The 18,550-nt window shown below is 42.0% G+C and overlaps 1 protein-coding gene across 12 annotated transcripts in view; it reads right to left on the reverse strand.

Annotated features, from left to right (window-relative positions):
- CCDC13 (coiled-coil domain containing 13) overlaps window positions 1-18,550 on the reverse strand; it is a 35,753-nt gene that overhangs the window by 13,660 nt on the left and 3,543 nt on the right. For 8 of the 12 annotated variants that reach the window (XM_072854845.1, XM_072854855.1, XM_072854852.1 and 5 more), the window contains 9 exons: window positions 15,008-15,156; window positions 12,337-12,479; window positions 9,004-9,090; window positions 8,612-8,728; window positions 7,279-7,383; window positions 5,339-5,503; window positions 3,651-3,827; window positions 1,796-2,002; window positions 497-633 (listed from right to left, as the gene is read on the reverse strand). In XM_072854845.1, coding sequence (XP_072710946.1) covers window positions 497-633; window positions 1,796-2,002; window positions 3,651-3,827; window positions 5,339-5,503; window positions 7,279-7,383; window positions 8,612-8,728; window positions 9,004-9,090; window positions 12,337-12,479; window positions 15,008-15,156 — 1,287 coding nt within the window. The remainder of the gene's footprint in view (window positions 1-496; window positions 634-1,795; window positions 2,003-3,650; window positions 3,828-5,338; window positions 5,504-7,278; window positions 7,384-8,611; window positions 8,729-9,003; window positions 9,091-12,336; window positions 12,480-15,007; window positions 15,157-18,550) is intronic. The other 4 variants (XM_072854853.1, XM_072854851.1, XM_072854850.1 and 1 more) reach the window with 3 other exon arrangements.

The raw sequence follows: 18,550 nt of genomic DNA on the forward strand, positions 1-18,550 counted from the left end.
CTTCAGTGAGGCTTTAAAAAGGGTGTTTGTTAAGAACAAATGATGTGGTCTGTTTTCAACATTTCTGCAAGTAAATCCTACTCAAAGCATATTTATTGATTTAAATAATGCGCCAGTGATTTAGTGCTTACCTAAAATGGCATTTTGTATTAATTCGCCACCCTGCTTTCAGAAGTCTGCTCATTAGAAGCTCCGTTTCTCATAAGAGAGAAGAATCACAGGCACTTAAGCTAACCACATAAACATTATCTGAGCTGGAGAAAGAGAATTAGCTGCACTACCATCATGCCAAATGTAGTAATGTCTGCAAGTCTGTATATCTTTCTCTGTTCCAGGACGAAAGTCCAAGAGATAATGTGATTAGAGATTCCCATATACTGTAAACAGGCTGCCACAGCTGTTGGCACATAGCACTTGTGGTTTGATACAATTGTCTGGGAAAACCATGCTTCTGAATAATTCACAGTTTTAAACATTGACATTAGGGTTTTCTTACCGAGCAGATCCAATCCTTCCAACCTGATTGCTGCCTGATGCCAGAGGCTTGAGCAGAGTAAAACCTGGATCTTCTGAGTGCTCAGAAGGTGGTGTATCAGCAGCTCCTGAACCGTCCCCTTGATGGGCAGATTTCTTCTGTTAATGTTGGAGCAGGTTATAAAACCAATTACAGAGTTCAAAGGAAAATAGCTGCATCAATGCCTAATCAGCAGCTTACGATTATTGCTACAAGCATGCCAGAACTTTTGATTGACAGGACCGCCTCAGAAACTTTTTAGTTTCTATCCATTGCAGGATGGAAACAAAGAAAAAGTTGGTAAAAAGTGCAGTTTTGTATGAAATCATAGGGTGCATACAGTGTCATGAGAGAAGCCGCAGCGCAGCACCACCACTGCCAGTGCCAGCGTGGTTGGTTTGTGCACCTAACCCAAGTTTTATCTTGGGTTCAATGCTCTAGCCCCCATTACTGAGCTATCTGAGAGATTCACAATCTCACCATAACCCTACGAGGGTTTTATATCAATGGGAATTGGATGTCTAAATACTCTAACAGAACCTGACTGTAAGACACCAGACCACATGACAAGCCTTTGGCAGGTTTGTGGACTGCCTCTCAATTCCTATGCCTGTGCTCTGGCAATAGTACCACTTTCCTTATGTTAGTTTGCAACACTAAACCATAAAAGTTGAAAACATTTCTAACATACTAGTCCATAAGGGGCCAACCTTCCCAATTCTTCCACCTGTACAATGAAATTTCCATATGCCTGAGACCCATCAGACTCGTATCAATAGCCTGGAGATCTGAGGGAGAGGAATTTTTTTAAGTGATTTACAGTGGGAGATGAGAATAACTTATTAGGGGTCCCATCACTCCATGAGGGGATGTAGCTGGGTACCATGGCAGCCTACTGATGTTGGCCTCACCTATGCTTGTCTGCTTGCTTTCTTCAGCAGCCAAGGATGCTGAATACTGAGAAGTCCCTATTGCAGCCCAACCCTTGCTGTCAGTCATGTGGCACAGTCCTGGCACAAAGCCACATGTGGATGTCATTGGTATTTCTATGTTTTCTGTTGCTTAAACAGCTTGAAGAAAAGTTACATACAAACAGGAAAGAAACTGAAGAGTTACAAGAGAGAATTTCTGCTTTATCATTCCATCAGGAGAGGCTGTCAGTAGGGCAGGTATTCGTGTCTCGAGTTAGCAACCATTTCAAACAAAAAGGGAGAAGGAAGTGAAAGAGCAGATCTAAAATGATTACAAAGTGTGCTCCTCTGCTTAATTTCTTCTGTCTACCTGAAGTGTGAGTTGCCCAATTTCCTCTTCCAGCTCTTTAACCTTTGCTTCTCGTTCAGCCACCATCTGTCTGAGCTGCTCTATAAGGCAGTTTTGTTTCTGAACCTCACTGTTCAAGTGCTGCCCTAACATCTGCTGGGACTCCTTGTTCTTCTCGTCCTGCTGGCTCAGGTGCTTTAAGATCTCCTGCATTTGCTTCTGCTGGCTCTGATAAAATAGAAACAATGAGTGAGATATTCACTTTTGTACACAATCATTATTAAGACCCCCTCGGTGTTTCAGACCCTCCAAGACAGATACCCCTTTAGGAATGCTAGGGCAAGCCACTGCCCTGCCAAACCCATGCCCTGGTGCGAGCACACTGATGTCACTAGCGCTACTCCAAGAATTTGGTCCGTTATGCTTTAAGCGTGAGATCAGCTTGTCTTTTTCTCTGCATCTACCCTTGAAAAGACTTCACAGCACATCTACTTGTAATGCTCAGACATACATGGCTGCGTAAGGACAGTCTGTTCAAGACTTTAGTGACTGGGTGCTGCAAGTACAAAAGACCTGAGCAACTGAGAGATTCAGTTTGCTGCCAGCTTTGCTACTCAGTATAGCAGAAAAGAGAGCAGGAAAGGCTGGCCTTTGACAAAGGAGGTGTTTTTTTAGTAAATTGGATAAAAGTAGACTTCAGTGTGCTTTTTGTTAAATTAGAACATGATCAGATTGTGTGATAGTGACATTAAAAGACGAGGGTAGTATGAGATGACAGCTATGAGGCTAGGCTGTTTTACCAGTGGGTTTTAGAGTTTTTCTCACTCTGACAAATCTAATACTTATCGGACAGTTTGTTCTGTCAGGCCAACAAACTGCAAGCAAGGTGCTTCTTTGATGTAAGGGATAAAACAAGTTAATCATTCTTTCCCAAGTAAACATCACGTCTTTCTGTGATAACTTTAGTGAGAATGCTCAGACTTAGAAAAAGTGACAACTGTTATTTGGCTCCTCTCTAATCTGCCGGTCAGTACCCATATTCCCCACGGCTGCCTGGTGTGTAGGAAGGTGAATGCCAGCTTAGTCAGAAGCATGTCTTAGCTAAAACCTACATACAGAAGCAAGGAAATGTAAGTGATTTGAAACTTCTGAGGAGCTGGATCAGGAAACACAGAACTAACCCTACTGAGAAATGGCATATTTCCTAATAATTTTTTTGGGGGAAGACTTGGGGAAGAAATTGGGGAAGACTATTTAGAACCACAGCAGGACAAAAGGGTCCTGCAAGACCATGACAGCAGCCATTTATTTCAGCATTACTGCATCTTGAGTCTCCGCTAACACTCTTGGTTTTGAAGGGGCCACGTCCTGTCAGCTCCAGCTACTGCAAGTGAATGTCCACATGGTTTAGTACTCACGGTTCAGCTTGTGTGTTTTGGGCTGTGTAACACAAAAAATTGAAGTGCAAGATTGCAGGCATTCTCAAGAAAAAAAATTCTACCAGTGGAGCTGAAAGCAGAACAGAGAATACAGTCCAGCTTCATGGGTCATGAACAAAGCCCTTCCTCTACCTACTAGACAATCCTATTTCAATCCTTCTGCAAAATGTTTCTTACAACACTTGCAGCTTAGAGCCACTTGACTGCAACTGTGTCACGCCTGGTGCTGTCTTGCAGCCTTTACATGATCTGATCCAAAATGAAGGGCTTTAGCTGACTACGAAACCTCTGGCTGTCACGGTTTGATTCGTTAGGCCCCTGTATACCCTAAGGTTGTCTGTGTCATTGTGTCATTAAATTACATCATGCTTCAGGACTTATAGAAAGAGGGCTGGATCTGCAGGGGCTGGGACCAACAGTAATAGTTAAGACTGTACCAGTAAGGCATCTATGAGCTCATCGTCATGTCTTCCTTTCTCCAGCAAGGTTATGATCTGTGCCTTCAGGGTTTTCACTTCGCTGCACAGTACTTTGTTCCTGGCTTTCGATGCATCAAGTTTTTTTTTCACTTCCTCATGACTTTTTTGGAGAGCATCGTGTTCCCCAGTGAGTTTCTGCAGTGATGCAAACACATCATAGGAAATGACAGTTACAGCCTATGACCAAGCCCCAGATGCTTTGGTGAGCTAAAGGAATCACACGTTGCCTGGTAGAATCTAAAAAATGGAACTGGCATACCCTATCATCCCGAAGTAAGTAGAAATTATAAATGCTACTACTCACTGCCTGCTTGCCAGCATCAAAAGAGGTCTATCTGCTCAGGAATACAAGTGGACTAGGTTGATTCAGTACATGCCAGGAAGCAAATGATAATTTTGTGTTAAAACCTAATTCTGTGCGCTCCTGCTTTTTCATTTGCCTCACCATTCTCCACAGGGAAGCTCTCTTCCTTCCAGATACAGGGTGGTGATGCCACAGTATCTACTAGAAGCTGTCCTTGGCATACACTGCCTCCTGTGCCATGCCTTTACCTAGCATCCAGAGAGCATGCTGGCAGTTAAGTAACGGACAAGTACAGGGGAAGTTATTGTGAATGGAGCCTGAAACACAAAGGCAGAAGTGGAACCATGCAGATTACAGTTACTGAGGAATGTCTTCCCTGTGCTGTGTGCCTGTAGCTATAAATCTTCTCTTTCATTCTCACAGCCAAGAGTGAAAGGTGTGTATCACCCCATTGCTCATTCTGTTGCACGGTTAAATTGTGGTGAGAAAAGCAGCAGCTAATCAAGTTCTGGGATGGTGCCAGATGGCCTTTGCAGAAGCAAATAGAGGAAAGGAGCATAGGGAGACGTGCTTTGCTAACCTGAGTATGTGTAGCTGACCCCCACTACCCATGTTTCTTGTGGACATAGGCCCATGTATCCTTTCCACCTCAGGTTTTACTACATGTGCCACTAGCTATAGCCTCTCTCAACCCCTAAACGCTGGATTCCTGTTTATTTTTGTAGCAACTCCATGTGATAGATGGAGGGTAAGACCCATTTTCAGAATGCCTCTTAGAGGATGTCTGGTGTAATTCTCAATTTTTTATTCTGTTCAAATGTAGAAGCCCATAGCCATACAGATATATGAGGTGTGAAGGGTATGCTTGTATTTAACAGAGCACGAAGGATGCACATCTGGCCAAAGGGTGAGGGGGATGCTACAGAGCTTGGACGCAGCTGTAGCAGGGCTTCTTTCTACATATGGCTTCAGTATAAAGCAAGTACCAGCTGCAATTGCAGCCCAGGGCCTCTCTCCCTCTTTCTAACATCACATATTAGGCACAGTTGTCAGGTGGCCATATTTCAGGCCAAGTGGATGCATCCGACACATGAATCATGAAGCAGAGGGGAAGACCAAATCTTGTACTGCAGAGGTATGCCTGGCCACGCAAGAGTGCAATACAGACAACAAGCGTGGAAGCCTTTTGCTCAATCTGTGAAGCGTGGCGGAACTTCCTCCAGCAGATCAGGTGGGTTTCTGAAATGGTCTCTGGGTATGGTGTAACATACACCCCGAAGGTAAGGCAAGTTATTACACACTACATACCCAAACAGGACTCTGTCAGCTCACAGGTTTTTACCTCCAAAGTTTCTTTCTTTTCTTTTTCCAAGCTGCGAATCTTCAGCAAGTTCTTCTCTTGGGCTGACAACTTCCTTGGATCAGTAAGGGTCAGCAATTCCTCATTAATCTCACTCAGTGATGTCCTGGTCTTGTTTTGACCCAACTGATTCTCCAGCTCTCGAACCTAGGGGACAATAATGACAACTCATCTCGAGCTTTTACCACGAGTGCAGTGGTCCAGCATCAAAGATCACATAACTGAAGGGAACTCAGAATATAGCATCATATTACTTACTTCTTGACATTATCATGGTTAACTAACACAGAGCAGTGTCTGTTCTCTCAAATTTGAATTTGCTACCTGCTAACAAATATGCAGATGTCTAGGGCATCTGTGCAGGGAGGAGATATGACACAAGACCTACAGGAGATTCAAGACACATGGGAGATCTGTACCTTATTGGAGCCACATGTGGAGGCCAGGCAGACACTCCAAAGCATCTTGAATGCCACTAGCACACGTGTGGGTGACAGAATAATACCTTAGATCTGCTCTAAAAGGAAGACACCCACTCACCTACATACATTTAACCATCTCAGTCTTCAGCAGAATCACCAGCTAGGATGTCCACAAATTAAACATCTAAGGCACAGTTTACTAGCCTGAACATAGGTACCTAGCACTGAGATGCCCTGGGATACTGGAGGCACATATGACGTAGGATCTACAAGACATCCGTGCTCCTCTGGAGAGATGACCAGAGGTCAGAGGGACACCGTATGGCATCTTGGCTGGCATTAGACACCTATGTGTGGTCAAGTGAACTCAGCCCCTGCATCTCAGCTATTCACTACAGACTCCTTTTATAGTCAGTAGAAGGAAATGGGCACTGCTACAGCACAGTTCCTCTGCCCTGTTCTGGAGGTGTCTTCTAAGATAAGGTGCACCTCCCTCACTTTTGATCCAGTGACTTTACAAGATCCCCACTGACTACAGAAGGGGCCCGAGGAGACTAGCTTAGAAAAGAAATTTCTGCATTACAGTACAGTATGTACAGTCTTCAGATGAATCCCAGCTAGGGGGTCTAACAAAAGGAAAATGTAATTTGCTCAAGGGGAAGTAGAGGTTAACAATTTCAGTCAATCAGAATGCAAAAATCACAGTTTGTTGGCATATAATTAAACAGCAGAAAAATAGGAAAAATATGTATCAAATTGCCTGAGAGAAGTTTTATTTAAGATGCAGACAAAACTGCCTGCCTGTCTCAAGCTGACATTTCAGCTAGACTGTGCCCTTCAGAAGATTCAAGAGTTAAAGATTTTACTAAAGTTCCTGGGGGAACAACTTGAAAATCTTATCTGGCCTCAATTCTTCCCATCTGACTTTAGGCACTGAACAAAAGTGTCTAAGTCAGAGCACAGACACTGACAGGGCTCCTTCTGTACTCAGTGGAGAGAGGCACCTTCAAAACATCCTGGGATTTTAACTAGGCTGCCATAGCTCTCCAATGTCACTGAACTCTCTCCTTTGACACAGATGTGAAAGATTCCCAGCTTAAATACTGAAGCTTGCATATTTGCAATAGACTAATTAATATTGTTTGCAAGAACTCTGAAAGATCCTGCACACATCAACACATATTTAAATTTTAACATAATTTTAACAACACACACGTGCACGTGCGTGCGCACACACGCACACACGCATACCAAAAAACTATTACAAAAGTTACCATAAAGTGTTTTATTCTAACAGTTGCTTTCTTCAACATAGAAAAGACTGGCCATGTAGTTGCAGTAAACACTGTACTGGGACACACCTTATAAACTAGTATATATGTTAAGAATTACTTAAGGAAGAACTAACAGTATCTTTACCTTAAGCTGAGGTAATATCTATACTTAGAAAGAGCATCCTAGCACCCAGCTTACATGGCACCATGCAGGGTCTTAACTCACCTTGCTTTGGAGAACAAGAATTTGCTGGGCTCGTCCACGCCAGCTGCCAGAATTGGTCAAGAGACTTTGAATGTTCACATCTTCACCAACTTCATTTGCTAGAAGCTATGAAAAAGGGATTAACATCAACAATAAAGATAGGCTTAAATGTGCTGGGGAGAAGGGAGGAAAAGCTGGTCTCTCTAGCAGTAAACACAAAACACTGTATCGACACACAGTGGACTTTATCGCCTGTATCTGATATCCTGTGTCCCACGTGAGGTAAGCTCTTTCAGATCATTATCACAATACAGAGTGTTAGTGCTTAGGAGGGGTTTGGCTAACACGAATTATTTCACTTTGTGAGGTGGGTAATTCAGCATTTTGATGTTTGAGTAATATTCTTTGTTTCTTTAAAAATGTGAATCTGTGTTTTGCTGCCTGCCTATGGAGAGTGTCAAATTGTACTATCTAGCTGTATAGCTGGGTGTCAAACTGTGCTACTTTTGTAAAAAGAGGATTTCAAATTCATCACCAACGTTTACTAAGCATTACTAACAGTTTTCAATATATGCAATTATTTTTGACGTAATGAATACTTAACCGGAACTAAACAGGAACAGAGTAGAGATATTGTCTTAATACACACCCTTGCAATCAGGAATTGAGCCAATATCTCTTGCACAATTCCAACACAGCCACATTAACGAGAGCTAAAGTTAGTATGAAGAGCATTTAAATTATTTATAAAAAGGTCAGCAGACTTCTATTTTTAGGACCATATTCTCTACTCTGATCTGCATTGCAGGTCTCTTACACAAAGTCATGAAACCAAAGGAAACAGAGCACGTAGTAACGCATTAAAATCCATCATGAATCAACGAGGAAAAGGTTACTCTGGATGTCACTCCGACAAACTGTTTAAACATGTGCTTTAGGTGAAGCGTGGTCTTTAATCCCATTGACTTCCATGGGACTGAAGCCTACATTAAAAGTAAATACATAATTAAATGTTTTGGAAAGGAGGAATGGGCCTGAACGTATGCTTCAAGTCAATCACAAACTTATTTTGCTGAACTGGGACTTTCAAACCTTAAAGAATCTGTACCCGTCATAGCAATAGAAATAATGGATACAGTCATCCAGCTATGGTGGCAGAACTCCAGGAATCTGTTTGTCCATGTGGATATCTTTCAAATACAGCCACCACACCTGTGTCTTTTCTTATCCCCTTACAGTTCACTGGAATACTTCATGGAGGCTAATCAAAGCTCAAAAGAAAGCTCCTTCTGATTTCACAAGAATATACCTCTTGCACAGAATCCCAGCCACAGACTGCATCCTGCAACAGTACCTTTTGGGTCATCTTCAGCTCCTGTTTTGCAGATTGGAGTTGGTTACGATACTCCATCACTTTAAAGTTGGCTGTGGTTAATTTTTCTTGCAATGCTTTCACCTCTGGACTTTCAGCCTTTGAAGAGAAGAATATACTTGGTAAGAACAGAATCCTCAGGGAAAAACTGAAGTGATTAAGATCCACAGATCCATCAGGATCACAGAATCTTTTTTTCCCAGACCCATGCAAATGCCTTCCCTAATTTTTGGGGTCATAGAGAAGGTACAAACAGAGCAATTTGGTCACAAAACTAGTGACAGGGATACATCCTTGTCATAAGGAAAGGACTGCACAATAGGAGAGAACTAAGTATCAGCTTCCGATTTCCTCTCTTCAATTACAATTCATACCAAGTTTCCTTCTATCATCTTCAGAGTTGATTGCTTGATGCCTGCATCACCACCACAAGAATGTATTTTTTCTACGGCTGTCTGTAGCTGGAAAAAAATGCATTGTTATTATAGAATGAATACAGTGAAGAGCACACTTCCATGCAATATTAATTATCAAAAAAGTACAACATGGATGTTTATTTACTCTAGAAAAAAAAATTACTTCATTTTCCCTTGTTTTTTAAACACAATCAATAGGAAAGCATACAATTTTTTCCTTAAATGCTTCCCAAAGAAGCATGTGTTATTTTACTGTAGAATAACTTCAGTGAAAATGTCTCTGACTTGCTGAGAGGGGATCAGTTATCAAGTATGGAGACTTCTGGGTGATTTTATCACCATAGGTTCATAAAATAAGTTATTATATACTTAAATGCAAATCCAGTACAGTACAGATCAGGATGTTGTCTCTAGATTCTGGATGCCAGTTTACCTACTTTTCAAGAATATCACAGGGTATTTCATAAAAAGCACACAGTTCTACTCACCAGAGGAATTTAAAAGGAGAAATGACTACGTAATGCTCCCTATAGCTGAGATTTAGTAATGGTGTTAAGGCTCTTTTTGTTTAGCTGGTAGCTCTAAGGTAGCATTTCTCAACTTGTGAAGAATATGTCTCCTATTGCTTGCCACAGCAAAGGAAGGCTGACATATAGCCCCTCCTGCTCTGAATCACGTCCTATGCTGAGTTTGCAAAGACGTCTTACTGGACTGGAGTGCAGTGAATTTGGAGCTGGAAAGGCCAGGAAGTGTTGCTTTAAAGGGCTGAGACTTCATTCTTTGAGGTGGGCAGAAAATCTCGATAATTTACCTGAATAAAAGAAGGCTCTAAGGAACAGTGTCTTCATTAAAGTGATATCTGGGGAAACACAGAGTGTAACTCGGAGACAGCTCTAATGTCACCCCTTCTTTGCAAGTAAATCAGTGGTTAGGCCAACCCTTCTACCGAGTTCATAAACTCTTTCAGTCAATGGACTGAGAATGAGAGATTTCAGCTAGTGTTGGCAGCTGCTAGGTCAAATTCTAAGGAAATTCTCTGCAAACATCCATTTGCAGTCTTTGTTTACACGTACCACCCTTTGCTAAGTGATTGCTCAATGGCCACAGCTTCCATTTTGTTTGCGGGAACACAGTCACGTTAAAACACTTATGATTTATGTATTTTTCAGTTTTCATACAAGCAAAGCGCTAACAATTACATAAAATAACAGTGTTTTCCATTGGTGAAAGTACATATTGTGATGCATTTGTAAGGTACCATCACCACAATTCATTTTGCAGAGTTTAAGGCGTCTAGAAGTAGGCATAGGGGATGAGACTCAACTCACAAACTAACACGTTCCTTGTTTTCAGCATGGGTGTCCCTATAAAGAATGGAGTCTAGTCAATACAATCAGGGAAGTCTAGTCTTCAGCTCACTCTACAGTAGACACCTACATTACATCAACTGGATGCACTGACTGTTGACTCGGCTTTGTTGCCCATCCACAGCTTTCTAGTCCCATTTGAGGCATCTGAGAGTATCCAGCAGGCCTTCAGCTGCTGCACCAGGACTGCCAGTCCTGTCAGGTCTAACAGCCCTGCAAGGATGTCCGAGAGGGCAAGTGGCATCTCAGATTGTACTTTTACGCTTATGTGTGGGCAACTGAATTGCACTTTAGTTGTCTTGGTTCTTTCTACAATCAATGGAAAAAGATGGTTGTGTCTAGACAGTGATCCAGCTTAGCTTAAGAGTTACCAAAGAGATGTGAATTACTGCAGGTTCCTATCTATGACAGCTCTTCTCTTTCATCACTCAACATTTTTCATAGTCAAACATTGTTTTAATTTTACCCATCTTTATATAGTTCTGCTGAACAAGTACAATCCACAAAACTCAGCCAGTGACCATTAGTTTAGAGAAGAGCCATCTCAAATGAGGCTGTAAGAAAATACAGGCCATTGACCAGGGCACGGTTCCAGTGGGGTTCACATTGTGGTTCATCTTTACCTCAGATGAGACAGATTGCTGTGCTTGGTTTTGATTTTGATGGTGCTGGTGTCTAAGGCCAGATTAGTTCATATCTAAAGGGCCCGTCTCTGCTTTGACCAGCAATTATTGTTTCTTGAAAATTTCTGTTTGCTTTGAGTTTGATTTTCTTTCCTGAAATGTCTGTGGTCCTTTCTTTTGGGTCAATATCTGACAATATTTTAAGTTTCTGTTTCAATAATGGTCATTACACTTCTGCAGTGGGGGACTATAACCTAGTTGATTTTTCTTGAAATTATTCATTAATAATTTCATGAAATTATTCAATTTCTCCCCGACTTGTGTGATTTTGTAGGTCCACAGCTGCACCTGATATTTCTTAGCCAGCCTGCCAACTGTTTGACAAGACCCCTCTGACCAGATCGCTCTGGATTTATGCAGGAGTTCTCAAAAATTTAATCTACCATTTCTTGATCTTTCAGGTAACTAGGGTACAATTCAGATAGATGCATGATTCATGATAGTAAGGGATTGTGAAAGATGGAGTCAAAATGCATTTGTCAGCATGATAAACGTTATTGATGCATTTAAATGTCTTCTAAGGAAGCAAAGCATTAAAAATTATCCACAATTTTACCAGTATTATGTAAGGGAGTGCAGTAGTAGCCAATGAACAAAGTAAACATTGACATCAGGGCATCTAATTTTCATTTCAGCAGACACCTGAGTAAAATTATTCCTGTGAAAGGTTAGCACATGTAAAAAAGTAATACTAAATCACAGAAATAAATTTGACTGAGTGAAGATTTGCTGTCTTAAGTGATATAGTTTGTTAATGTCTCAGTTCTGGAAGTACTTATGCCAGAAAACAGCTTTCATTATGTGGATGAATAAAGTGTAGAAGAATAGAGTACTAACTCACGACTGGTCTTAACGAGGTGGGAATATAAGACATAATGGTATGAAATTTGCTCCGCCTCACACACACACAAAAAATCAGAAAAATATCTTACTGCTAGAAAGGCCTCTGTGCTTCAAATACAAGTGAACATTCCCAATTGGTATTTCATAAATCTTTCTCTCATTATAATTTACTGATATCTTTTCTTATCTCCTACTTTCTGCAAAGGAGGCAACAGCTGAGGGCACACATCCCTCTCTCTGATCATGGACAGAAGTTACAAGAACTCAAAGCAAGCATGTATGCAAGAGCAAATTCAAAATGGGAACATGAAGTAAACCCAGTTTCTACAGCTCCTCTATCCCAAAAGCTGGATTTCTATGTTTTAGCATGCAAAAAGAGAACAAGAAAAATGCCTCACTTCTTTCTCCAGCTCTTTGACTTTGTTATTCAGTTGCTTCACTTTGGCTTTTTCACTCTCAGTCTCGGCAGTTATCTCACGATTCTTTTTGGCCAATTCAACTATTTTAGTAGCTGCAACATCTCCAGCTAAACCAGACGCCCCTGAAAAGTATACAAAAAAGCAAAGGACATATTTTACAGGCAAGATTCAGAATAGATGATGCTTTTGTTCTCTGTTCAGTGCACAGTGTACTTTTATTGTCTAACCGATTTCTCTCAGAGCTGTGCCAGGCACTTAAATGAACAAGTGAGGGAAAAGAGGCGTCAGTGATTCCAGCTGGATTGCTCGGTCCTTTGAGTCAGCATCACATTGTGGCCAGCAAAGCCACATTTCACACTTCAGCAACAGCCACGTGTCACAAGGCCACAACAGTGGTCGTAGCAACATTACTACATAGAAAGGGTAGAGGTGCTTTCTGCTCACCACTGTGAAGGACAGTTATGAACAGGCTTTTGCAGCATATTACAGAAAAAGACAACACTCTGTTTTGCACTGGTTGTTTACTACTGGAGGAGTTGCTGAAACAGAGGTGCGAACTTTTCTAGACATCTGTCCTAAAAGGTCAGGCACACTATTACAGTTGGGTCCTGGACAACGTCCAGGAAATTGCATTGTGCCTATTTATATGTCCCTTTTGATTATACATGCAGCCTTACTCTTTTAATTGCCCTTTTAAACAGATACCTCATTCACCTCCTCATCACAGAGGGTTTGATTAGTGTCACGAATACAGTAATCCCCAGGACTGGCTTGTGTGTCACTTGGCTTTCGTTAACATCACATAGGTGAAGAAAAGTTCTCGCACAAGTGCAAAATCAACATGATTGCATACAATGTCCACGGAAACGTCTCGCTCAGCAATGAATACGAGCCTGAAAACAAATCCTTGGTGGGATATATGAAGATTGAACTTGGCTGTTGTCAGTCTTTAACTCTTTCATCCTCCTTCGGTGCTCTGAAGTGAAGACTTTTCTACTGACATCTGAAGATTATATTCAAGAACCAGGCTGAGATGCAAGGATGACAGATCACTCTTAAGTGAATTCTGAGTCCCATAAAACCCCTAGAGACATTAAAGGGGCTATGCAGAATATCGGTGAGAACAGAATAAGACCCCATGTCACTATTTAAAAACGTTATAGAGAAAATAATAAATTCATTATTTTTAAAAGTGTTTCCGCTGTTCTTACTCCTTTGTCTGATGTGTGTTTCCCCTCTCATCTAGAAGGTATTTTTTTCCTTAGTTTTCGTAATAAGTAATGGTTGCTAAGGATCACAGTAAGTACTAAACTAACCAAAAGCCAGACATGTGCTTCCATGTGATAGTCTTCAAATGCATTGCACACATTTAATCAAAGCTTTTAACTCCCATGCAATGTAGGTGAGTCTCTTGCCACAATGTAGATAGGGAAGACAGAGGCATGGGGCAAACTGCCACAAGCTGGCATGTGAGTCGGCCAAAGAAGCTACAACAGCACATCTGGGTCCTGGTCCTGACCCAGTAATAGCTTATCATTTCTCCTACATACAAGCTACAGACAGTTTTTAAGAATGAAGGTGTAATTTAAGTGTTATTTAGTTCTGCTCATTGCTGGTTTCCCCTTTCTCTACTAGCCTGGTCATCACTGGTGCCCTGAACAACAGTGGCACCCAGTGGAGGAGGCGCAGCCTGCACAGTTCAATTTTCAAAGGACACCCAAGCCACTTTAGAAGCTGGACTTTCCATTCAGCCAGCATCCTGCATGTGCCCTATTCAGGCATTCAAATAAAAGGAGCCTGAATAAGGAATTTAACACTACATAGCAGAGAAAGCTGCAACACTGCTCTTTGACACTAACAGAAAGGTTTCTAAAATATGATTTCTATGAGTCATCATTTTTTGTGCCAATAACAGCAAGTTTGCAGAAGATCTGTGAGACTGTGTACCCCCAAAGAGCACTATACTTATATTAAGGGACAAATAATTATCAATAACAATATTTTGCGCCTTAGGTCTGACCTGACTACCTCAGATGTCATTTGGTCCTTTCAATAGCTCTCTAAAATGGGGAGTAGTAGTATTCATATTTTGCAGCTCATGAAACAGAAGGAGAGAGTAAGGCACAGATCTTTAAGCACACATGCCACTCCATGTATAAATGCTATCACATCAAACCACTGCGAGGAACTTCCCTCTGCAAATAAAGCAATGAGACTCCTTACATGGGAGAGACGTCGATGGTTAGTAAACTCTGCAAATGCAAAACAGAGTCAGCTTAGACCCTTGCAAGTTTAGGCAGCAACTCTTAAGTGTTGACTAAATCTACACCCAGGTGTCTAAGTATTTTCAAAGTTCAGAGCCAAGTGGTTTCAGTGCTATTGCAAATTACTGGAAGCTCAACAGAGAACAAGTCTCAGTTGAGAGCTGAATTTTAGTTCTTCCTAGCAGAAGCTTATTACAGGAGTGGAAACAGAGGCAACCACAATACGACCGAAATACTCCTTTTTAGCATAAAGCAGGTAAAGAGATGTCACATGAATATTTCACTGCCAGGAGCTCACAATGAATCTGTTATTCTACCTCTATTGTCATCAGCATCAAGCAAACACTGGAACCAACACAGTGAGAATACAAAGTTACTGTGTTTACCCGACAAAGCCAATCTGTCCTCCTGTATTTTTTTCTGGAGTTGCTTTATTTCAAAATCTTTCTCTGTCACCAGTTTGTATAGTCTGCAGTTCTCATCTCGGACCTCTCGAAGCTGATCCTGGAGCTGCTCGTTCTCAACCTCAAGCAACCTGTGAAAAAACAAGCCATAATGGCAAATGTCACTGTAATGTGCTTCAAATAGATGCTTCCAGAAATAAAATAATGAAACGACTGCATGCTAGATGAGCCGAGCTTACCAGGATTGAGTTTACTGAATTAAGCAGAATATCCTAAACCTCAGATAAGAACACAAGCTGATGATCTGATCTATTCAGTTAATCTATTTCTTCTTCAAAAATTCTGCACTTCCTTGTGTTGTCTGGGGCAAAACATCACAGAACAGTAGCCTTTCAGTGCTCTTGAGGTTACTGAATAGTCTCATCTCACTCAGACTCACTTATCTGGTGATTCAGAGGAAACCAGGCAAGCTCACCATTCAGCATCCGTGACATTCAGGCTTTACTTTCTCTACTTACCGAAGCAAATAGAAGCCAACAGAGCATCAACTACAGAAGCTGCTACTGATGTTCTCTCTTTAAAAATGAATGCTTCATAGCAATTCACAAAAGACCAATTTCCTATGTCCTCATCTGATTTTCTTGGAACCCCACAAGGATGGACTGGCATCAGTTTGTATTGTTAATGTTGCTTTTTCGAATTCATTTAGAAACAAAGAATATCAAAAAGCCCTCTGAACGGGAGGAAACAGCCTTGCTTCTCCTAGTCTTCAGTACATTTAGTAACATTTATGGGTTTCATCTCTCTAAGACATCCAGAGAATTAATAACTTTAATCTCTTTGCTGTCCTTATATGATGGTTTCTCCTAATGTAAAAACTAGAAACTAAGGCCTTAGGGGCTCAATTCAATTGTGGGCACTCAGGCATTTATTTGAGATGCCCTAGGATTATCTGAGCTCCCTACGTGAGGCCAGCAGCCACAATGCAGGGTTCTTGGGAAACTTCTGGGACCCAGTCAGAGAATCAAGAGCATCTCAGAGACCACTTGCCACCCATGCGTGGACATACAAACCAACCCCAAGAATTACTAACATCCTCTGACTTTACACATACCTTTTAGCCAGGCTCCTCCAGACAGCAGCATTTCAGAATAGAAATGAACCTGTCTCCATTCCCCCGAGAGGAAGCCAAATGTGGTAAAAGAAGCTGTAGTGACACTGCCTTTGGTAAATATGTTTGTGGTAGAGACCCTGCTGGCTAAGTCAGTGGTTCCCATTCTGCCTGCCTCTCTCCTCCCATCTGAGTTTCCTCATCTCCTCCCAGCTGAGTTTCAGGATGGGGTCCCACTCCGTACCAAGACATGGGTGTCCCTCTGCGAGCAGCAAGCCAAAATGCACACGAAAGTCAAAGGAGATCGAGTCAATGCAACCAGCGCTGCCTACAGACTAGCTGCCACTGTAGGGTGACGCGAATTTGTGTTCAGTTTTGGGCCCCTCACCGCAAGAGAGACATTGAGGGGCTGGAGCGTGTCCAGAGAAGGGCAACGAAGCTGGTGAAGGGTCTAGAGCAGAAGTCTGATGAGGAGCAGCTGAGGGAACTGGGGTTGTTTAGCCTGGAGAAAAGGAGGCTGAGGGGAGACCTTATCACTCTCTACAACTACCTGAAAGGAGGCTGTAAAGAGGTGGGGGTCGGTCTCTTCTCCCAGGTAACAAGTGATAGGACAAGAGGAAATGGCCTCAAGTTGTGCCAGGGGAGGTTTAGACTGGATATTAGGAAATTTTACTTCACTGAAAGAGTTATCAAGCATTGGAAGAGGCTGCCCAGGGACGTGGTTGAGTCACCATCCCTGGAGGTATTTAAAAGACGTTTGGATGAGGTGCTTAGGGCCATGGTGTAGTGGTGGTCTTGGTAGTGTTAGGTTTAAGGTTGGACTTGATGATCTTAAAGGTCTTTTCCAACCTATACAATTCTGTGATTCTGTGAATCGCTCTCTAACTGCCACTAAGTGCTCTGATGAGGGGACTCAATTCAGTTACCCACACACAGGTGCTATTTGAGCTGCCCACCCGTCCCCCAGCTGGTGCTGAAGGGTGCAGGTCTCCTGTGTCCTGTCTATCATTCCCACGTGGAACTTCCTGATACCCTACAGCATCTCAGATATCTAATGACATCTAAGCCAGCCAGATGAATTGACACCTAGATTCTTATTATCTGCAGTGTGACCCTGAATGTCTATGTTTTGGTGACTTATTCTGGAATAGTGTCCCACCCCTTTGGCTTATAGAGTGATTGCTCCAGACTACAACAGAAGTAGGTAGCTTGGATGATCACAGAGATTTGGATAAAGCCCAGCTGTTACAGGATATACGTGTGGCTACACACTTATCCACAGCCAGACAAGTCAGCTACCTCAATAGTCACCTAAATCTTTTATATGCAAAAGTTTTAGCAAGGTTTTTGCTCCAACTGGACTTTGGAGCTTTTAAATGCACACTCTATATGTACATGTCAGAATAAATGACCCCTTAAAGCACTGCCATAAACAGCACAGTCAATTTATGAGATGATTCACAATCCATAATTAAGAAATGCACTTCTGTTTCAAAGCTGCAAATCAAAGGGAGATCAAAGGCAGCTATTTACAAAGGAGAAGAAAGAAAGCAGCAATCTGAGCAGAGAAAAGGCAAAACTAAGTTATTCCCACATGTACCACTCATAGAAGTGAGCAACAAAACTGTGCAGATCTAATTAGAGACACATGGACAAAAAAAATTTTAACAGTTCGGGAATTAACATGAAAAAAGGTTCTAAGCTCTTAACATGCCTGATCAGCAATGTCTTCCTCAGAGCTGGCTTCCAAGTCTTGACAAAGAGCACTTACAGTAGGATGGAGAGAAATCCCAACTGCACAGAGCTGGAGTCTCCTGAGAAACTTCCCCATCCCATCCCATCATGACTCTACTTGTTACAAAGGAGGTAGCAGGTTCCACCCAAGTGGCTCAGCTACAGAAAGTCAGCCAAAAGAAACAGGCTGCCGAAAGGTAACCCTTTTCACTCTAGTTCAAGGAAACAGAGCCAGGTGAAGCTTATAAGCAGGGCCTATGACTGAAATTCAGGTAAGTGTCTTTCCCAACTGTGTTAGAGATTCTCCACGTGATGGGGAGAATCACTTAATCTTAAATACACCAAACAGAGCAGGGAGGATAAAGTTACAGAAAGAACAAAACGGGAAGACAGAAACGTCAGCTAAACACTTGCCTGAACAAAATTTGGGAGCAGGATGGGAGGAAGGAAAAACGAACTCCCAAGGCTCAGAGGAAGGGAAACTTCTGAGAGGAGAATGTTTTCTAAGGGCTGCTATAAACAACTCTGACGTGCTGAAATCACTGCCACTGCAGACCATATGGGGTCCTGTTATTCTGGAACAAGTTTCTAACGTGTTGTCATGGGAATATTGCAAAGTACATCCCGGTGAATCCCTTCCAGAAGCAAATCCTGCCTGGATTTGATACACTCATAACCAC

Source organism: Ciconia boyciana, chromosome 2, assembly GCF_034638445.1.
Source record: "Ciconia boyciana chromosome 2, ASM3463844v1, whole genome shotgun sequence".
In the NCBI taxonomy this organism is placed as follows: domain Eukaryota; kingdom Metazoa; phylum Chordata; class Aves; order Ciconiiformes; family Ciconiidae; genus Ciconia; species Ciconia boyciana.